This window comes from Lissotriton vulgaris, chromosome 12, assembly GCF_964263255.1.
Source record: "Lissotriton vulgaris chromosome 12, aLisVul1.2, whole genome shotgun sequence".
Classification (NCBI taxonomy): domain Eukaryota; kingdom Metazoa; phylum Chordata; class Amphibia; order Caudata; family Salamandridae; genus Lissotriton; species Lissotriton vulgaris.
In genome coordinates, this window is record NC_141700.1 from 807,486,397 (window position 1) to 807,507,150 (window position 20,754).

The following is a 20,754-nucleotide window of genomic DNA, read 5'->3' on the forward strand; positions in this document are numbered from 1 at the left end:
TGTCTCTGTACTCATCTGTTGCATTCCCTATTTTAGAGAGAAATGCAAGTCCTCTAAACAGTGACCCTATTCTGTAAACAGATCCCTTCGAGGGTGCAGGGCTGGACCAGGCTTTGTGGAGTAGCAGTGTTCTCTTTCTTTCTCTCGTCCCATTCCCCTTCCCTTTTGGGACACCTGCCGGGACTCCTGTAGCGAGTTCAGTAATGCCGAGAGATGTTCTAGGAGGAGAGAGGAAAGTTCATCGCTCCCGCAGACAACTTGAACTTCAGGTGAGCGGCTGCAGCACAGTCTTACAGATGGCCAGTTCTACCCCCCCCCCCCCCCACCCCCCTTAATAACCACCATCTCGGCGGGAGGCCTGGCTTGGTGGAATTCTGCCTGTAGAAGTTGCAAAGTAATTGTGGTGAATGGAGATGATTAACTGGTTCCCAAGACCTTTACTCTGGACCAAACCCTTTCCAGTCAATTAAGTAGTAGACTTGACATGGTATTTTCTTAGATTCAAGCAAGTTTAATTCCATATTCTACTTCAACATCTACTTCAATCTGAGCTGGGGCAGACTCTAGAACCATTTATGTATGGCAGGGTTTTATTAATGAAATGTGGAATATGAAATGTATCCGGAGGGTTGAGGGAAGTTCCAATTGAACCACCACTGGGTTAATTATCTTCGAGGTAGGGTGTGGCCGTATGGATTTTGAGTTTAGCTTTCTATTGCCTTTTAACATCAACTGTTTGGTGGATAACCAAACTGTATTACCAATGTGATACTGATGCTCTCTCTGTGGAAGGCTTTTCATCAGCATAATGCTTACTTCTGCCTTGTGCTAACTCAAGGTGTTCTTTAGCAGAGTTTAGAACAGACTGCAGGTTCATGTGATGCTCCTGCACTGAGGGGTGATTGCAGATTGGTGCCATTCAAATGGTAGAATTTTGGAATGATAAAAATGTGTTCAATAGAAAGTTTTATAGGCCAAGGTAACAGGTTCGTAATTATTATTATAAACAAGCTTGACCCTCCACCTATGCCTCCTCCAATCTTCAGAATGAGTGATTGCTAAACACGTAAGATACTGTTCTAATGTTTGATTTAAGCATTCTGTTTTATGATCAGCTTCTGGGTAAAAGGTGGTAGAAAACTGATCATCCATTTTAATCACTGAGCATACTTTTTGGCTGCAAGATCAAGTGAATTGAGTGCCTCGATGAGTTATGATCACGCTAGGAATGTCAATTATTTAGATAGTATTTTAACAGAATATGAGTTAAAAATGTGATGCAACGATTACATCAAATCTAATGTGTTCAAAATTATCCTCAACCATTCTCAAAATTGCTGGGCACGTATGATAGCAACCTGTTCCCAACATTAAAGCTGTTCCATCCGTGTCTTTTACTGGCTACCGTATGTCTTTCCCGATATAAGGAATTTGCAACTCTTTGGCACATTTCTGACTGATAAAATTCCCAGTGGCCCCAGAATTTAACAAATCAGGAATCATTGGTTCCTAATCACCTGGTAACTGAACTTGGACGCTGATGTTCTAATGAGCTACAGAACGTTGTTGGGTATTGGCCAACACCACATAGCTCTCAGTAAAGGCCTCTCTCAGATAAGGGACCTCAGGCTAATTCAAGAGAACTAGTTTTCCAAATCCTCCTTCATATTGGAATGCCTGATTGTTACTTTCAGTTACTTTGGTTCTGACACGACATTCAATTATAAAATGCCCTCATTTCCCACAGTACATACAACATTTTAATTTCCTTCGCTTGTCCCACTCTTCTATTGTCAAAGGACAGTGTATTACAATCATTTGCATTGGCTCTACACTATTTGAGCGTTTGCTCCATTCATCTATTACAGGTTTGTTCAGTCATATCACAATCACCTTAGAGTCTGATTGAGGCCTATCTCCGTTCCGTCCTAACAGACTGTAATCAATTCGCATAGATACCTCTATCAATTCCTCACAGTTATCTGGAAGATACAACTTGAGCCAACACATCGTTCAGTTCACTCCTTGATAGAAAAGGGAAGCTTTCTTCCTAACTGGTAACTCGGTCTCAACTGCCAATCTATTAAAGGTTGTAATTTAGTTAAAAAATTCTTGCGAGTCTTACTTTAATGTGATAAGCTAGACAACTAACATCCAATGGGAAGAGCTGTGCCGGTGAGAAGCAGAGAGACACCGCTGGGGACTTCATATCCCATCAGCCCCAGCACCCACGTTACTGCGCTCCTAAGCATGAAGGTGCCTGCGGTCCCGTGTAGACTGCCAACAGCCGCTGGGGAGTGCCATGCTGGTGAGGAGCAGAGAGGCATCGCTGGGGACTCCATATCCTATCATCCCTGGCACCCATGTCACTACGCTCTTATGTGTGAAGCCGCCCCATGGCGGGGGACACACGTGGTACATGCACAAGGATGTGCCTGGGGTGCCCCCGGCAAAACCTGGGCCAAGGGCGGGCCAATCTACGCCCGTCAGAGCCCGGAAGAGGCTGGGCTCCCCCCTAACATGCTCAACTTTGGCTACCCCAGATAAGACCTGGACCTTCAGAGGGAGAAAAGGAAGACCACCACTAATGGAGGTGAGACATCAAACACCTTAGACACTTTCCTCATAAGGACCTCAGATGCTCTGAACAAGGAGATCCAGATTGCTGAACGTAGACTATCTATGGACGACACAGAAGCACCTGATCGCCCATTTGAGTGTACCACTACAGAGTCTCCGATTGTACCCGTAGATGATCCCTTTAACTCATCCCTATACCCAAACTAGTATCAACTCGCTCGAAACGCACAATTACCCACGTTAAAGACACTCCCCACCGGCCCCTGTTGAGGCACCTTTAAAGAGGAAAAAAGGGTGTGGAAGATCAACCATTAAGCCAACCGCCGCTGGCCCCTAAGGATCCAAAGTAGCCAACCTACCCTTAATGGATGATTTCATTTTAAAAATTGAATAGTCAATCACTCGTATACTTGAACCCCTCTCTGATAGACTATCCAGAATTGAGGCAAGCCTTTAGTCCTTAATCCCCACTTGAACATATATGGGTAACCCTAACCGGGTCAAGACAATGGTGACATCCTCACATCTTGATTTGCCCGTAACACTTCAGTGCTCCTTTACTAACATCCAGGACTGCACAGAACCCGAAAGAGGGGGCCACAGGACAAGAGAATTCCATCATGTAGGTTTGATCGCTGGGGGACCTAAAAGTCACTCCCAATCTCCAACTCTGCAAGTTACCCACCTCCTCCCAATATTCTCATGAAATACAGCAACCACAGAGGGCACATAGTTCCCTCACACCATCTACTGTGGCATGCACCAGAGAACATGATCACAAACTAGCAAAAGGAGACCAAGCATCCTGTGACTCAAGACTATACCTTCCCCCTGCCACTTGCCCCTACATGATAATTTTGGTGAATGTTCTGAAATTAAATGCCTGTAGTGCTAGAGGCACTCTTGTGGTCTGACACAAAATGATGACCTTTGATTACCATTATTTTAATTGACTTTGGTGTGTTATTTTATCCTAGACCAAATGTACGATGTCCTGCATATGCCTTGCTTCTCCTAGGGGTTAATTTCTTGTAAACTTGCAGTCTTTCAGTGGGAGCTGCCACGGAGTAGAACAGCCTTGCCAAGAACAGAACATGTGGGATGTGCATTTGAAAGCATGCGAGTAGGAAATGAGGTGTGTAATGAACTTTTTGGTCTCAAAGTGAAGTGTTATGAGCATTGCTCATCATTTGCTAAAAACGTCTTGTGCAATGGAACCTTACTTGATTGTGGTATCTAATCCTAACCACCGTTTTCTCCTGGTAAGATTAAGGCTGAATCAGCTACATTTTCTTCTTGCTGACCCACCGGGATGGAGAAGGGTGGATAACCTGGGTGTATGTTGATGCGATAACTTTTCCGCCCAGGACACATTGCACTTTATTTTCTTTTGTGAGCACTTTTTGCATATTCTGAAGCGTTTTATCCTCCCAGTTTTAAAAGACAAAGGCTTCTCTCAAGTAAAACCAGCACTTATGTATTTACAGCTGCTATCCAATGTCTGGGAGATTTTTAGTATTGCGAGTTTTCTTACTGCGGCAGTTAGAATAAGGAGGAAAAAATTAGAGTGATTTTTATGATCTAGTTTATACAAATTAATTTTAACAAATTGAGGTTCTTTTTTATAATGTTACATTTTAGATTGTTTTGTCCTTGATTTTCCAATGTTTACAATTAATGTAATATCTTTGCTGCTTATTAGTCTCTTATTAATTTAAATTTTGTGTATAGAATGCTTTTATGGTTTTACTCAACCGAATAAAGTACTTTTGACTGACTGACTGACTGACTGAGAGATGAAGTATGTGATGCTATAAGCAGTGGTGCACAAATGTGCACTGTGTTGTACATTGATAAGTATTATGAAGTTCTTACTATTGGTTTTGACATGGCCTCATGTCATCCTGAATTCTGACTCTGCCTGGCTTGAGCTTTGCCTGCGCGCACAGCCACACTGGCAAGAAGTTTGGGTTAATCACGTTCAAGGATTGTTTTTGTGAAAGATTGTTTAATGTACCCTTGAAGGCTTTTGTGAGCTTCGTCAAGATAAAGGCTGGAACAAGCGAGAATCTAGAGGGAACATGGGAACTCCTTCCAGCCATGAAATGCTTGCTTGGAAGCTGGCCAGTCCTGGTAAGATTCCTTAAGGCTCAGGGATGAAATTCTCAAACCTTCTAGTGTGAGTTTTGAGACTACAAAGCTGAGGTTTGTTGACAGCTGAATTTGGGTGCTCACTTACAGATAGATGTACTGCTGTAAGACAAATGGAACTTGAGTCCCCGGTCGAGAGTCCAAGCCAGCTGTGAACAGGCCCCCCAGCGAGAATTGGCAAGGATGTTGAGTGAACGATCGGGTGAGGTGATTTGTTTCTGACTAGTGCCATTGTGATGCGTGGTTCCAGTGGCTGTGGTCCTTTGAGGTGTTTGAGTTTTAATTATTGCCATTGTGATGTGTGGCCAATGGCTTTGATCATTTGAGGTGTTTTCTTTGAGATGTGTGACTGAGTGAGGTGCACATCCACAGTAATAATTTGATGTATCAAGTGTACATATATATCTTTCTGATCTCTTGCAGGATGTCCAGCATATTATATTTTCTTGAGTGTTATCCCACATTACTTGCTACTTGTTTAGTCATCAGTATTATTTATGCAATTACCTGTTGCATTTACCACATGTGTTATTATTGCATGCATATAAATATAAACATAAATATCTATAAACATATTTGAATGTTTTTATTTTGGCATCTGTGAAAGCCATTCTAATAGAGAGCATTGTGTAAAATAAAATCCCAAATCTTATTCTAAAAAGAGAGTCTTTGCATTTTGTAAAGTAAAACTCTTTTCTAAAGGTGGGATTGTTGTATTTTATGTCTCCTGCTTTGCCGTGGGTTCTCAACCACTATGGGGAAGATTCTGTATTATCTGAAAGGTGAAGCAAGACAACGCCATACAGAAAGAAATTACAAACCAGCTCATCTCCAAGTAAGTCATGCCCCTGGATCAGCAAACATGGGGGGGGGGGCGGGTAAAGTTACTTCCTTGCATCCTAATGGCAAGAAGGGTGGCCTGGGTAAGGAACTCCACGAAATCTATTCAGGGGGACTGCGTGGTAGTTAACTTTAAGTCCCACCACGCGGTTCAACTACTGTTTGGTCGCACACCCGATAGACCCTCACAGCATACCCAAATGTTTGCGCTGCCACTTGGCTTCTTTTATAAACCAGCTAGACCCTCCCCTAGGGTTCATGGTCCCCTCATTACACACAGCATCAACTACAATGAGCACTTGCATCTTTCCCTAGGCCGACCACTACTCCTCCTCCCCATCATTAATTGTTGCAGTGTTGTCACAGATCTGGATGGGTACGACTGACAGCGGGGGAATAGGAGCACCCCTAATCGTGCCCAAAGCTCAAGGTACCTAAGGCATGATCCTCCTACATCTCCAACGGCCATTTCTATTCATGCCCTTAATTACAGAGATCAGGTAAATTAATCTCCTGGAACATTGCTGGACTCAGGTCCAAATTGTCCAATCAATATTGGCTAGCAATTGTCACCAATTACGACCTGATCTATCTCCATGAAACATGGGAAACATGACCAATGACCCTAAATGGCTATTGTTATTTTTACACTCCAGCTCGCCCCTCCACTTCCGGCTGCGCTGGGGGGTATCTTAACTCTCCTAAAAAAGAATCTAAAACTAGAAGTTTTGTTGTTTTTCAATGACTCTCCCTATTTCCACCTTCTTCATCTTAAAGGCCAGAGAAGCGATAAAATGTTACTAACTAATATTTATAGCAATAACTTTATTGACAATATGAAACAGGTAGCTGTTATGTTGGAATAAGACATTACTACTCTTTTTAGTACACTTAACCAGCCTTTAAAAATATGATGGGTGGGGGTGACTCTAATGCGCACTGCTGTCCCTTCGGAAACAAAACAGTGTGTGGTGTGTCTATTGATTCTGGTGATCCCACCCCACATGTTCTGCATGATCCTTATGGTGATGCCCTGAATAGATTATTTTTCATTAATAACTTGGAAATTATGAATCCCACAGACCCCATTTCTGGTAATCTCCAAAACACATTTGGCTAGGCAAGTCAGGGTTCAACCCTAGATTAGCTGTTGATCTCATCGTCTTTTAAAAAGTTAATTTTTAAAATCACATTGATGTCATCTGGTTTCCAGGGACCAAGATGCCATAATCAGTAGATTGGAATAGGGGGGACTGGTTTTAGCGACCATGATGCCATCATCAGTAGATTGGAATAGGGGGGACCCATTTAGAGCAGACAAGGCACGTCAAACCCATGTCAGCAAGGAAAAACTGGATAATTTTAAAACGGGCAATGGCAGATAAAGCATAAATCACCACAGCTGTGGTCGGCAATAGATATAACAACATAATGTCTTGCTTGGTAGCGTTCCCTGACCCAACATTGATAATTATGGCCTTTGACCAGATACTAATAGAGGCCAAACTGGCCTTTAACCAGGGAAAGATCAGCCTCCAACACACCAAGTACCAATTGGTTTGACAATGAATGTACCAAGTCTCTATCCACCCTACACCAGGCCCTCAGAGACGCGGAACTAGTTAACATACTGTGCCTCCGTTACCTAGTGGCAAGGAAGCTGAGAATCAATTTATTCACCTCCCCATTTAACTGCACCACTGTCTCAAAAAAGAAATGAATATCAACTGCTCAAAAGTGTATGTAAAATCATATGTAGAGGGCCCACTTGATCAGAAAGGTGCAGCCCCATATTTATCCTTTGTGACCAACGCATGCCATTGATTTATTTTAGTGAGATTTCTACTGAATTTTATCCCCTGTATGTTTTCTTATTCAGCAGGAATCTATTCAATCCTTGATCTCGCTCCCTGTCCATATGATGGTATTTCTTCCGAATCATATTTACAATTTTTTTTCTTTTGTACATTTTAGAAGGATCATCGCACTAGATTTATCTGGCCACTCATGCGCAAATACCACTTTATTCAATACAGCCAAGGAATGTATTCTTTACAATGATTGCCTGGCCATCTAGTATATTACTCTGTAGACTCCTTTTTACTTTTTCCATGGAAAACTAGGCAATTGTGCTATCTTTCTCAATGAACTGTGTGCTTTCGCTATGTTTTTAAAATGATGTTTTTAAACAACTTTTTCTTATTATTGCCAAGATTTGTACTATGGTGGCTGTCTTTTTAACGTCTATTTTACAATGTGTATCTTTATGATCTCATTATTCAACTATCGAATAAAGTGATTTGACTGAGTGATAAGCTCTTTCTCTAAGGAGAGAATATGAGTTTTGCTGTCAAATAGTTTTTTAATTTCTTCACAGAAGTTAGTAAAAGTATATATAATAGGATCATCTCTTTCAATTAAAGGAATTAACAAATCATCAGCATTTCTTCTGCGGTAGGATTACACAAAAGCAGTCTTCGTCTGTTCATCAGTGAAGGCCATCGGTTTACTCTAAATGTGAAGATGAATTTGATTAAGAAAAATACCAAATTTCTTTGGATCCACATAAAAAACTTCGGGGAGGCTAATGAAACTACAGGTAGCTGAAGAACAGAATAGAACTGGTAGCAGTCTTTGTTGGAGAGGGTTAATCATATTGAGATACCACACCCTGAATTCTACCCCTTGAAGGAGAAGAATGTGTTGTGTGATCATACAATGTTTCAGGATCTACCACATGAGGAGACAGAGTCCAAAGTTTTAGACTTACTTCAGCTCTCCCTTCACTTGACTCAGTTTTACTCTGAAGGGACAACCTGGTCAGAGACTGACTAACCTGAGATAACTGGCCTGGCACAAGCAATGTATAATGCTTATCATTCCACACCCCCTGATGCTCAACCTGCAAGTTTTGCACAGCATTCATTCTGGAGGAACAGAAGGAGGGATGGAGGAATCTGCAAAAAAATAAGAAAATAGCCAATTCCTGACTGTAAGACAGCTTCCTTGTATCACCATTCAGGCTCATCTGTCATTTGCCTCACATTGTGCGAGCGTCTAAACAAAAGCAAGAGGAAATATTTAGTTTGTTTTAAATACCTTCACAGCTTTTGATTTACAGTTTCAAGCATTTATATTGTCTCTTTCAAACTAGACTCAATATACCTGTTGATTCACATGAGAATCCTTTAAAACATTCATGTTTCTCTTCTGGTTCACTAGAATTGGACACACGCTGTGTGGCTTCCTTAATGTCTCCCTCCGGTTAGTGCAGATTGCACAATTCACCACATATTAATTAAGTACCTTGTAAATAATCGAGGGGCATATTACCAACAACTAGCGATAATTTTTGTCTCTAACTTGTTTAGAGACAAAAATTATCGCCGCACATCGGCGATTTTTATCGCAGATAAACCTTGCTATTAGCAAGGTTTATCGCAAATGCGATAAAAAACGGCCGCAATGCATGAATATCGCTGAAAAGTCAGCGGTATTCATGCATAATCGAGCAAATGCTCTTAGCCATGTTATCCACCTCCCATTGGATAACATGGCTAAGAACTGCTCAGGGCAGGTGTTAGCTTTTGGAGATATTCGCGCTTAGCGCGAATATCTCCAAAAGTTGGTAATAGGAGATAGCGATGTTAGCAACTGTTTTCAGAAGCTAACATCTTGGCACGCCCACTTTGCATGTCATTAGTGATAAATATCACTGACATGCAAAGCGGGGCCCAAGATGGTCGCTATCTCCTATTAGCTGTCACTAACTGGTGTTAGCGACAGCTTGGTAATAGGGAGATAATTTTATCTCCGCCTTCTTGGCTTTTAAAGCCAAAAAAGCGGAGATAAACCCCCTTGATAATATGCCCCCAAGTATCATGCATTTGTCAACCGCTGATGCATAATCATGATTCCTTTGTCCTAAATTCCGGACTTGCGTGCGAGCATGAAAGAGGTAAACATTAAATTGACTTAGCTTTCTCTTGTCTCTTTTATCTCTTGCAGATTGTTGAGAACTCCCTCCAGGAAGTACTAGGTTCACAGAGGAAGAAGATATCCTAGATGCACAGGTAAGCTGGGTCAGTGGGAGACACACAGGTGATGTAATGATTTGAACTCTGATTGCCTACCAAAGGGTGTGATCCGAGGGAGTGGTGTTTACACCCTCCTGAAATCAAAGTTGGCTGCCACCATCACATGGCTATTTTAAAATTCTTCTGGCTTTATTCTGAACATTTTGGCTTGTTACAGAACCTTTCTGAATTGTTCTGTACAAGCGGTGAGTGGCAATAAGGAAACAAAAAAACAGTAAAAGAAAACAGTTACAGGCATAGCGCATGCACATTGTCAATAAAGGCTGCCATTTTAAAATCAGGCACCTGCGTCGTGCAAAACTCTAATATAAATCACCATGGGTGAGGAGCGAGGAGCCCATAAATCACAGAGGGGACAGAATGATAAATAATTTGATGTAAAAACAAGAGATTTACTTGCCAACGGTAATTAAAGAAAATAATACGAAAAAGGCAGAAAGGCTAAATGGCAGAAATCTCACGAGATTGGTTCAAATCTCTACAGCTATTCTGAAAACAGGCACTTTATCAGGACAGTGCAATGGGAAACTATACAGTGACATTTTAAAGTGAGGCAATAACATTAAAGTACAAGAATAGAAAAATAAAAACAATGTTGATCAAAGAAACAAATAGCGAAGCAACAATAAATATAGATTTAGAAATATATATCAATCAATCAATCAATCAATCATGGCACTTGTATAGCGCGCTACTCACCCGGAAGGGTCTCAAGGCGCTAGGGGAAGGAGTTCGCTACTGCTCGAACAACCAGGTTTTGAGTTGTCTCTATAGTGATAAAGAAATTATAGGGAGTGTTTAAAGTACAAGTTTTAGATGGCCATTACCTTTTGACATTTCAGATCAGCAAACTATTGCACAAGGCTGGGAGAAATGGAGGCAAAGATTTGATTTTTTTTAAAAGAATGTGTAAAAGGTGCGCTCATGAACATGCCAAAGATTTGTTACTCAATCTTGTGGGAGATGACGTAGAAGACTTAATAATTACGTTTCCTGAGCAAGAACGACATACTTACAAAGGTCTCATCAAATATTTAAATTAAAAATGTGATCCGCAAATAAACTTAGATTTTGAAATATATCATTTTAATATGGCATTCCGAAATGAAAATCAAACAATGGATGAATATGTTACATGACTAAAAAATGTGTAACTTTCTGTGAATTTGATAAGTTCAACAATGAAGAGACAATACAATTAAGAATAATCCAAGTTTGCAACTCAGTAACATTTAGAAAAAACTTCTAGAGAAAAGTTATGATTTACAGGAAATTCTTCATATGGCTAAAACAGAAATGAGAGTACAAAAACATGCTGCAAATATGGAAGAAAGCAGGATGAAAACTATAGAACAAGTAAGACAGATGTCAAAGGAAAATAGTAGTACACAAATAGAGTTTCAAAAAAAGGAAGAATGTTATGTTATAGATGTGGATTTCAATTTCACATCTGAAAATATGCCCAGCGATGGGACAACAATGTAGAGAATGTGGAAGGCAAAATCCCCTTGCAAGTGTATGGAGATTCAAGAAAGTAAAAAAAGAGACATGGAATAAAATGAAAGTTGGAACAAACAAAGTACTATAGACACTAAAAAGAAAATTGAAAATATTAAATACTAGCAGCCCGTCCCGACGTTGTCCGGGAGCAATCATGGCTTAGGGCCCCGCCCGCCCTGACGTTGTGCAGTATTATGGCTCTATGCTAACTTTGTACGCTTTTGTAACCTGCCCACGTCACTGCCCACGTCACTTTTTCCTCCTGTAATGGCCCGTTTGGTACCGGCCCACGTCACTGCCCACGTCACTTTTTCCTCCTGTAATGCCCCGTCTATGTTTAGTTTGTACGCTTTTGTAACCTGCCCACGTCACTGGCCACGTCACTTTTTTCTCCTGTAATGCCCAGTCTATGTTTACTTTGTACGCTTTTGTAACCTGTCCACGTCCCTGCCCACGTCACTTTTTCCTCCAGTAATGGCCCGTTTGGTACCTGCCCACGTCACTTTGCTACCCGCTCCACTTTGTACGCTTTTGTAACCGGAGAGAGTTTGGGATGCAAAAAAAGGAAATTATATGCCAATGAGTGATGAAGAGCTTAAACATATGATCTGTGTCAATGCCGGCTAGTGCAGGTAGGCAGGTAAAGCCAAGGGTAACAGAAAAGGCGATTTGAACTATGACCCCCCTAACCCTAAATGATTGCATGCATTAAAGAGACTATGGTCGCTGCCTGGCTTGATGGATGTCTTTGCCAGGACGTCTTCACATTGAAAGTGTTTTCTGAAAGCCACATCACATAGGTTGTCCCTTACTATACAGTCACTTATACAGTCATGTGGATGGGTATCCTCTGAAGAGACATCCGTTTCTGAGCTCAGGTCACGCCCACTAGGTGTGAAATTGACGCTATGGTGTGTTTATTCAAGTTGGTGCGATCTATCACTTTACCATCAAGTGAACAAAATGTTGCTCTTCACACTTAAATATTTACTGCAAAGTGATACATTTTATGCAGTATCTTTTTTCAGCCTCTTAAAGCATGTTTTATATTTGCATAGATTGAAAAAAATGTTTTTTTAAACAAATTGCACATCTGTTGAATCCGATTAAGGTGCAACATTGCTTGTGCGTGATTTTCTGAAAAAATGTGTCATGCCAATAAATAAATGCAATTCTGTAATGTAAACAACAACTGCTCCCAACACCTTTTGTAACTAAAAAGCATATAAACCATAAGTCAGCGCCACTGACACTTCTCCACTCGAAAAACTCAGGAGTAATGTTTATTTTATATTTTAAAAGAAGGAATGGCAAAGAAACTTAACAATGGCTCACGTTTGCCTCTGCGTGCCCAGCACAGCGCTGGCTCCGAATCCAAAGGGGGAGAACGCACGGCTTCCTGCACGTTATTATACGCTTGGTGAAGGGCACACAGTATGGCTTTCCGGAGGTGGGCCGGGTGTTGTGACAGCGCGGGCAGCTGCTGAGAATTTTGAAGATATTCGTGTGACATAACGTCTGTCCCCGTCTTCATGAAGTGTGTCTGTCCCCGTCTTCATGAAGTGGGCTGCACCAGGTCTCGTGCAAAGCATGGACGCGCCATGTGAATGAAACCAATAAACAAACAGACTAATGGTTCACAAAGTCCCGCAGCTGGCCTAGTAATTACGACTTCGAGAAAACATAAGTTAACTTGCTTTCTCCTGCATTCTCCAGCGCCGCTCTTCCTGTTGCTTCCACGCCGCTCCTCCCCGCGCTCTGGATGTCATGACGCAGACGTCGCGGCCGGCGCTAGTTGCAAGGGACTACTTTTATTTATTTAAACATTTTTAAAACAATGTATATTTTTTATTTTTAAATAGCCTATGTCCTTCTGCTTGCCCTGCGGTTTTCAATGATGTCTTTGTTGTTCGGATTGGTGGTGTACTTTTCTAGTTTACCTTGCCAAAAGGTGCAAGTTCTCTCTTTATAATAGTAGTATAGATGTCAGACAAATGGAAGGTATTGAAGATGCTTCTGAAGAAGAACCGAACATTCAAAAAGACTTTATATGATGTGTGAAGACAATGGAAATGAAGTCCAACAACTCAATATGACAAAGAGAGAATATATAAAAAAAATTCATTGGATTTATTGGTGGTCTTCAAAAAGTTCCATTTGTATTGGATAGTGGAGCAACATGTAATATAATGGGCATAACTGAATACGCTAAGATGGAAAAACAACCTGTTTTAAGTCCATTGAATGTCAGTATTCTTCAGTGAGTAGCCAAGTACCCTGTAACTGGTCTGGGAACCTTTGAAGAAATATTACAATATAGAAGCATGACCAGTAGAGAGGAAATGCATGTTTTATTTATTTTTCATTTTTTGTGGATTTATAGAGCACAAACGAATCATCCCCAAGGGGATCTCTCGGCCCTATAGGAGAAGGTAAATATTGGGCACACCCCTCTAAAACAACCATGTCTTTAGAAGTTTCTTGAAGTTGATTAGCTCACTGCAGGCCCTGATGTTTTGTGGCAGTTTGTTCCAATGGCTGGCAGCCAAATTACAGACGTCTCTACCGCCCTTCCCTACCCTATGTATCTTCTGGATACACAAAAGGTTGGCATTAGATCTTAATTGCCGAGCCGGTTGATACCGCCTGAGTTTATTACTGAGATAGACAGGGCTTTTCCCCTGTAGTGATTTGGAGGGTGAAGTTCCTGGACCATGTTTATTGAGCAGCATCACTGCTCAAGTCATGGGTTTATTAACAATGACGTGTAACAGGACGGCAGATCATCCAGTGTTCAGAAAATATACAGAGTTGTTTAATGGTTTCTGAAAGATTAAAAGATTAAAACAATTACTTTACACATAAATGAAGCAGTGAAACTAGTGGCACGGACACATCAAAGGATTCCAATACACTTGCAAGACAAAGTATAAAAAGAAATAAAATCACTGCTCCAACAGGATATAATTGAAGAGGTCACAGGACCAGCACCTTGGGTTTCACCCATTGTAGAGATGCCAAAGAAAGACACTGAAGATATCAGAATTTGTGTTGACAGGAGGATTCCTTATACAGCAATTGAAAGAGAGAGGTATTGAATGAGAAGAAAGGTTCCCCATGGGTACATTCAGCGTGTCAGGAGAGTGTAGACAGAATGGTCCAAATAACAAAGGATCATAGAACTGGCACAGGTCTCTGCAGTAGAGGGCCAGTGTCCATGTTCTATTGCCTAAGCCGGGAAGTCCATCAATGTATTGATTAATCTTCCCTGGCTTTAGGTTGAAGGGGGGTTGTGTTAGCCTTAGGAGTCTGTGCACTTTACCACTGCTAATCAGTGCTCGTGCTTTCTCCCTAAAACATGGGATAATTGTCTCACATCTGTTTCGTGAATTTAATTTACTTATGAGTCTCTAGTAAAGTGGTATAATATATATTCTCGACAAGTAAATGAAATGCTACCATTCGGCTGACAGCACTTATTGCGCCATCCACTTATGAAGCTCTCTAAAACATATCCCAGGCATGTCATTGCAGCCTGAAGGCAGTGTGACACTGCTATGGTAAAATGTCATTTAAACCCCATTGCCAAGCCTTAAATCGCCCTTTTAGCACATATTAGTCACCCCTAAGGTAGGCCCTATGTGACCCATTGGACAGAGTGCAGGGTAATTAAACGTTTGGACATGTACTTTTTATGTTTTACATCTCCTGGTAGTGAACAACTAAATTTGTTTTTCATTACTGTGAGGCCTACCCCTCTAATAGGATAACATCGTGAATTGCTTATTACATTTAATAAGTGTAATTTTCAATTGAGAGGAGGAAGATAAGACAAGTTTGGTACCTATGGAAGTGTAATGATAAAATCTCTTTGATGGTAAGTTCAGATTTTTCATTTCAGTTTCGAAAAAGCCACTTTAGAAAGTTGCAATGTTACTGTCCCTAGCCCTTTGTACCTGCAACATGTCTTGGGTTACATGATTGGATGTAGATGACAGATTTTCTGAATTCTTCCCAGACAGGTACAAAATAGAGGGATTAGGTGTGACTCAATGGGCCATCGCTGGCAGGAATGGGCGTGAAGCTGAGCACAGCCCCACATATACCTGAATAGATTGTGTCCTGTCCCCACAAAAAAGGCTTTACAACCCAGTATTATCACTGCCGCCAGCTTGGAGCCAGGACATGGGAGTCAGAAAATTCGATACACTTCACAGAAACATTCCAGAAGCTTCTCCCACCTTCCAGTAGAGGGCACCAGGGCATAAAAATAGGAACTTCAGACCTAGTCTTCAGTTCACTACTGGACCTGTGGAAGAATTCTCAGAGCACGTCCTGCTGCTGTGACCCGCTGTGAACTCTGCAAGACTGCTGAGTGCCTAGAAGGACTGCTTTGCTGCCTGGAGTCTGATTTTAACTCCCAAGGGCCAACCCTAGCTGTTGAGCCCTGCATCATCACCCTCACATAGGACTACAAAAAGTGACTCCAAGGGCTAGTTTGCCGGCCAGAGCCACAAGGACATAGCGGGCTCCCACCATCTTGAACCTGCACCTAGACCTAGCCTCAGTGAGTCCTGAACCACCAAAAGATCTCCATCCACTCCTTGCCCCCTGGTTGTGGAACTTAAGGTGCCCAGGTGGCAAATTTCCAAAACAGAGGACTTCATCAAAAGTTGTCCAAGAAGCACTCTAAAATCTAGTGGAAGACCGGGACCAGCCTGCTTGCCTGTCTACCCGAGGTGCATTGCTGTTCAGATTGACTTCACAGCTTTTCCCGCTGCAGTCTTCTCTGCAGAAGCAAATCTGTTTTAGCTGTCCTTTGCCAAAGGGTTGTCCAACCACATGGAAATGTCTTTGGATACAGCCCTCTGCCTCGTCTAGCTGGAGATTTTTGATTTCCATTTTGGTGACTTGGGGGGCGATTACGATTGCGGAAGGCCCGTCACCGCCAGCTATGCGGTGGCGGGCATTCCGTAATTGGACCACAATTTTCTCCCTTCCACATTAGGATGGCGGAGGGAATCGCAGTCGGACCGAGGCGGACACAAAGACTGTCTGCCATGGAACCCCCACATGCAATTATTGCAATTGCCTGGCGGAGCAGTTTGCATTAATGAAATGGTGGCCGTGCCTAGCAGGCACCGTCTGCCAGATCACAATGGTGTTTCCAGCCTGCCTTGCCATGGAGCGTAAACCGCCATTGAAAGGCTGGTGGAGATTGGTTGTTTTTGAAGGCCCGTTGTGGGTCCCCCTTGTGTTGTGGGGAGGTGTAGGTATACTGGGGGTACCCATGATGCCCCCCTACATTTCACTGCACCATGTGTCAGGCACCGTGTGGTGCCTGCCTCGTGGTGCAGTGAAATGCACAACATGCCATTTTAACCTCGGGCAGTTGCATCCTGATTTGATGTGCGGGACCGCCGCAGGTATTGCGGACAGTCCCGGTCTCCAACACAATGGCTGACGGACTCCATCCTGTCCGTCATTATATTCAGGCGTCTAAGTACGAACGTAGAAATCTTCACGGCAACTTCAACCCAAGGCCATCCCATGACAAAGCTCCCTCCTTGGACAATGTGTAACTTTGCCCAACTGAACTTCTACCTTCTCAAACATTTTTCTTCCTACTCCGAAGGTAGGCACTGACCAGGCCTAATCCACTTCTTGTATCCGAACCATGTTCCATAGAGGGCAGGTTTAACTATCGACTTTGTCCCAGTCTTGAGAGACCAGATGTCCAAGGTTGGAGCTTTAACCTTTTTGGTGCTAGATTTTACTACAAACGTTAAAAATTCAAAACTCTGTTTCCACTTCTTTTTTTTGATAATTTATTTGAAATGTACTCTATTTTTCTAAATTGGTTTGGGATTTTCCTTGTATTGTGATTTCCTTTTATAACTGTTTGTGTGCTGCATAAATTTGCTTCATACATTGTCTGTAAGTTAAGGCAACTGTTTTTTGTGCATGCTACACAGGGATAAGCACAGGTTATTTTTGTGACTTTCTCTGGTTCACCTTACAAGGGATTGTGGCTGTTGCTGGACCAGGGCTCACACCCCAGTCAACCAACAGCCACAGCCCAATTGTCCACAGAGTTATTTTTGAAGTGAATTGTCTTTAGCTAAACAGTTAAGTCCAACACGTCTATTATTAGCCTACAGTCACCTGCCATTTTATTTACCAGGAAGACCGGAGAATACCAGGCTGGAGCCCTTTCAGAAACTGGAACAGATACATTTGCACTCTTCTGAAGCACAAAGCAATGTTCTCATGTAAGGCAAGGCTCTTTATTTGAATCCTTGGAAGATAAGTCACAACAAAACAGTTTTCTGGAGGAAAAACTTGGAATTCTAGGGAGTATTCCTGGGAGAACACAAGAACTCATTTGTCCCTGATCTGACTTTCCTAGACTGAGAGATAGAGAGATAGTCTCCCCAACATAAGTCTCCACAAAACCAGCCCCAGCATAGTCAGAGGCGCGGATTGCTCTTGGGGCCTGAGATTTCTTTACATTCCCCTCCTGAAGCTCTGAGTTGAAACCAGGACTTATTAAATACGGACTCACATTTTCTACCACTTGAGTTTCAGTAAGGTTTCTTCCTCTTAGAAAAAGATCTTGATTCTTGCTTGAATGGAAGGCATCTTCAGAAGCCACATTTTGTGACTGGCATCAGTTTCCCCACCCCTTCAAAACAAATGTCTCCTAGTGGCTACCATGCCACAGGCAGAAGCTCTTACTTTATCAAGGACAATATTTGCATCTGAAAGAAACTTTTTCTGGGCCTCCATAGCTGCTGGAAGATGAGCATGGCCCTCCACCTCCTGAACAGCAGAGGACAGATCCTGAAAGTCTTTTTACTAAGGATTGCGTAGTACATACAAAATGCACTTTTAATCCTAAATTTAGTCCAGAATAAACCCCCTTCAGAGATGCCTCAACCTTCTTGCCGACTGGATCTGGAAATACAACATCCTCAGATATCAGCTTTGCAGATTGGCATGTCCAATTTGCTAATAAAGGGAGTCTAGAGAGCTTCTATGGAAGGTACAACTCTACCTTAGAGAGGGAGTAACCTCTAGTCATAAATCGGGAACTGAAAATTAGGCGAGTCAGGAAATTCTATGCACTTCAAAGAACCTTTACGATCCTTCCATTCCCTCTTTAAAAGGCAGCATTCATCACACATTTGGGAGGAGTAGCTTATTAAATTGTTGAAAACTGTTTTTGGTAGAAAACTGCTCCTCCTCTGGGGCATATTCAAATTTGAGGAAATATAAAAAGGCAGTCCCTTTACATTTTCCTTTTGCACATACTTACACCTAGGAACACCAGTTTCAAATTTGTCAGAGTCATAACTGGGAGAGGACAACGAAGAAGAGACTGAAGAAGAAAGGAAAACAAAACATGAGACGACACCCTTCCCTTCTTTCATTCAAACAAACTCTCTACCTTATAAAACCAGGAGAGAAGACCCAACAACTGGTTTGCCAAACAACCATTCAACAAAGGCCTCCAGAGAAGACCAGGTAAGAAACAATAATATTTGGAAACCTTACCCTGTGTATCTTCATTGGAAGAACTAAGCTCTCCCTGTAAAAGGTCATGCCTGCATTCTAAAGCATGACAGCTTCAGTTCCAAAGATGGATGTAATCCATAAATAAATGAGGCACTCTTCCCAATAGGTGAGGCATGAGGCGTGTAGAGAAACATAGTCCAGAAAATATACTAGAACTAGAGCCAGTGAGTTTTAAGGCTGGTCCTCATGAAGAAGACACTTTGGTTGAGTCTACTGAATTCCTGGATCATGTTTCAATGTCTGGAGTCAAAACATAAACTGTCCTGATTTGAAGCCGTGGTCTTAATTGCTTTGGATTTTGTTGTCTTAGTAATGTCACTCTCTCCCCTCCAGTCAAATGCAGAATGTATTTAAGGTAAAGTGAAAGACCAGGGACCTGAGTCTTGCAGATTATGCAGGTCATTTTAAAGTTCATGTTTGCCTCTAATGGAAGCCAGTTGGAATCCTACTAGGATAGGATAATATGGTAAGGTTTTCTGCATTGAGACTAGTCCCGCTGCTGCATGCAGAGGGGCCTTAAGAGGTACAGGTCAGGGATCTTAGAAGGCCCAACAGGAGAGTTTTACCTTTGTCGATGCAAGAAAGCATTCAGGTTTGAGCAGGGGCGTTACACAGGCCCTTGCAGCCCACGCGGTGCGGGGGGGGGGGGCCGCGCTCATGGGGCCCCATCACTTTTTCATGAAATAAATGGTTTGCACAGCACTCCAGGCCTCTTAATAAATAAAATGGTGCAAACCGGCACGCACGCCTGGGCCCCGGTCGGGCCTCAGAGGCTCTTCATTATGTACCGGTATTTATAGAGCGCACATCTACTTCCCTGAGGTAGTGTCCCAGCGCTGTACGTATACCGCTTAGGAACCCTTCCTGGTTTTCCCTCTGAGTGTCCACTCCTGGGCAACCCCAGGGTGGAGGCCAGGCATCCCAGCGCTTTTGGGGCCGTTGTGGAGATTAAGCAAGCTATTGCCCAGAGTTGCAGAGTGGGACTCCATGATTGGAATAGGCACCGAGGAGAGAAATATCAGGTCCGAGGAAATTGAGCCCAAGACCCACCGAGGCGGGGAATTGAACCCTGGTTCCGGCCAGACTCCTGCATCAGGGTCTGCCGCTCTAACCATTGAGCCACACTTCTCCACGCTATCGCCCGGCCGGGCCTGCCCCGGGCCTCAGAGGCTCTTCATTATGGTGGCATGCACGCCTGGGCCCCGGTCGGGCCTCAGAGGCTCTTCATTATGGTGGCACACTATCGCCCGGCCGGGCCTGCCCCGGGCCTCAGAGGCTCTTCATTATGGTGGCATGCACGCCTGGGCCCCGGCCGGGCCTCAGAGGCTCTTTATTAGGGTGGCACGCTATCGCCCGGCCGGGCCTGCCCCAGGCCTCAGAGGCTCTTCATTATGGTGGCACGCTATCGCCCGGCCGGGCCTGCCCCGGTCGGGCCTCAGAGGCTCTTCATTATGGTGGCACGCTATCGCCCGGCCGGGCCTGCCCCGGGCCTCAGAGGCTCTTCATTATGGTGGCACGCTATCGCCCGGCCGGGCCTGCCCCGGCCGGGCCTCAGAGGCTCTTTATTAGGGTGGCACGCTATCGCCCGGCCGGGCCTGCCCCGGGCATCAGAGGCTCTTCATTATGGTGGCACGCTATCGCCAGAGCCGAGCCTGCCCCAGGACTCAGAGGCTCTTCATTATGGTGGCACGCTATCGCCAGAGCCGAACCTGCCCCGGGCCTCAGAGGCTCTTCATTATGGTGGCACGCTATCGCCCGGCCGGGCCTGCCCCGGGCCTCAGAGGCTCTTCATTATGGTGGCACGCTATCGCCCGTCCGGGCCTGCCCCGGGCCTCAGAGGCTCTTCATTATGGTGGCATGCACGCCTGGGCCCCGGTCGGGCCTCAGAGGCTCTTCATTATGGTGGCACGCTATCGCCTGGCCGAGCCTGCCCCGGACATCAGAGGCTCTTCATTATGGTGGCGCGCTATCGCCCGGCCGGGACTGCCCCGGGCCTCAGAGGCTCTTC

At 43.5% G+C, this 20,754-nt stretch overlaps 1 protein-coding gene across 1 annotated transcript in view; it reads left to right on the top strand.

Moving 5' to 3' along the window:
- Positions 1 to 203: 203 nt before the first annotated feature.
- LOC147678815 (olfactory receptor 2C1-like) overlaps positions 204 to 20,754 on the top strand; it is a 37,998-nt gene continuing 17,447 nt past the window's right edge. The window contains exons 1-2 of the mRNA XM_086945736.1: positions 204 to 269; positions 18,493 to 18,695. Coding sequence (XP_086801862.1) covers positions 204 to 269; positions 18,493 to 18,695 — 269 coding nt within the window. The remainder of the gene's footprint in view (positions 270 to 18,492; positions 18,696 to 20,754) is intronic.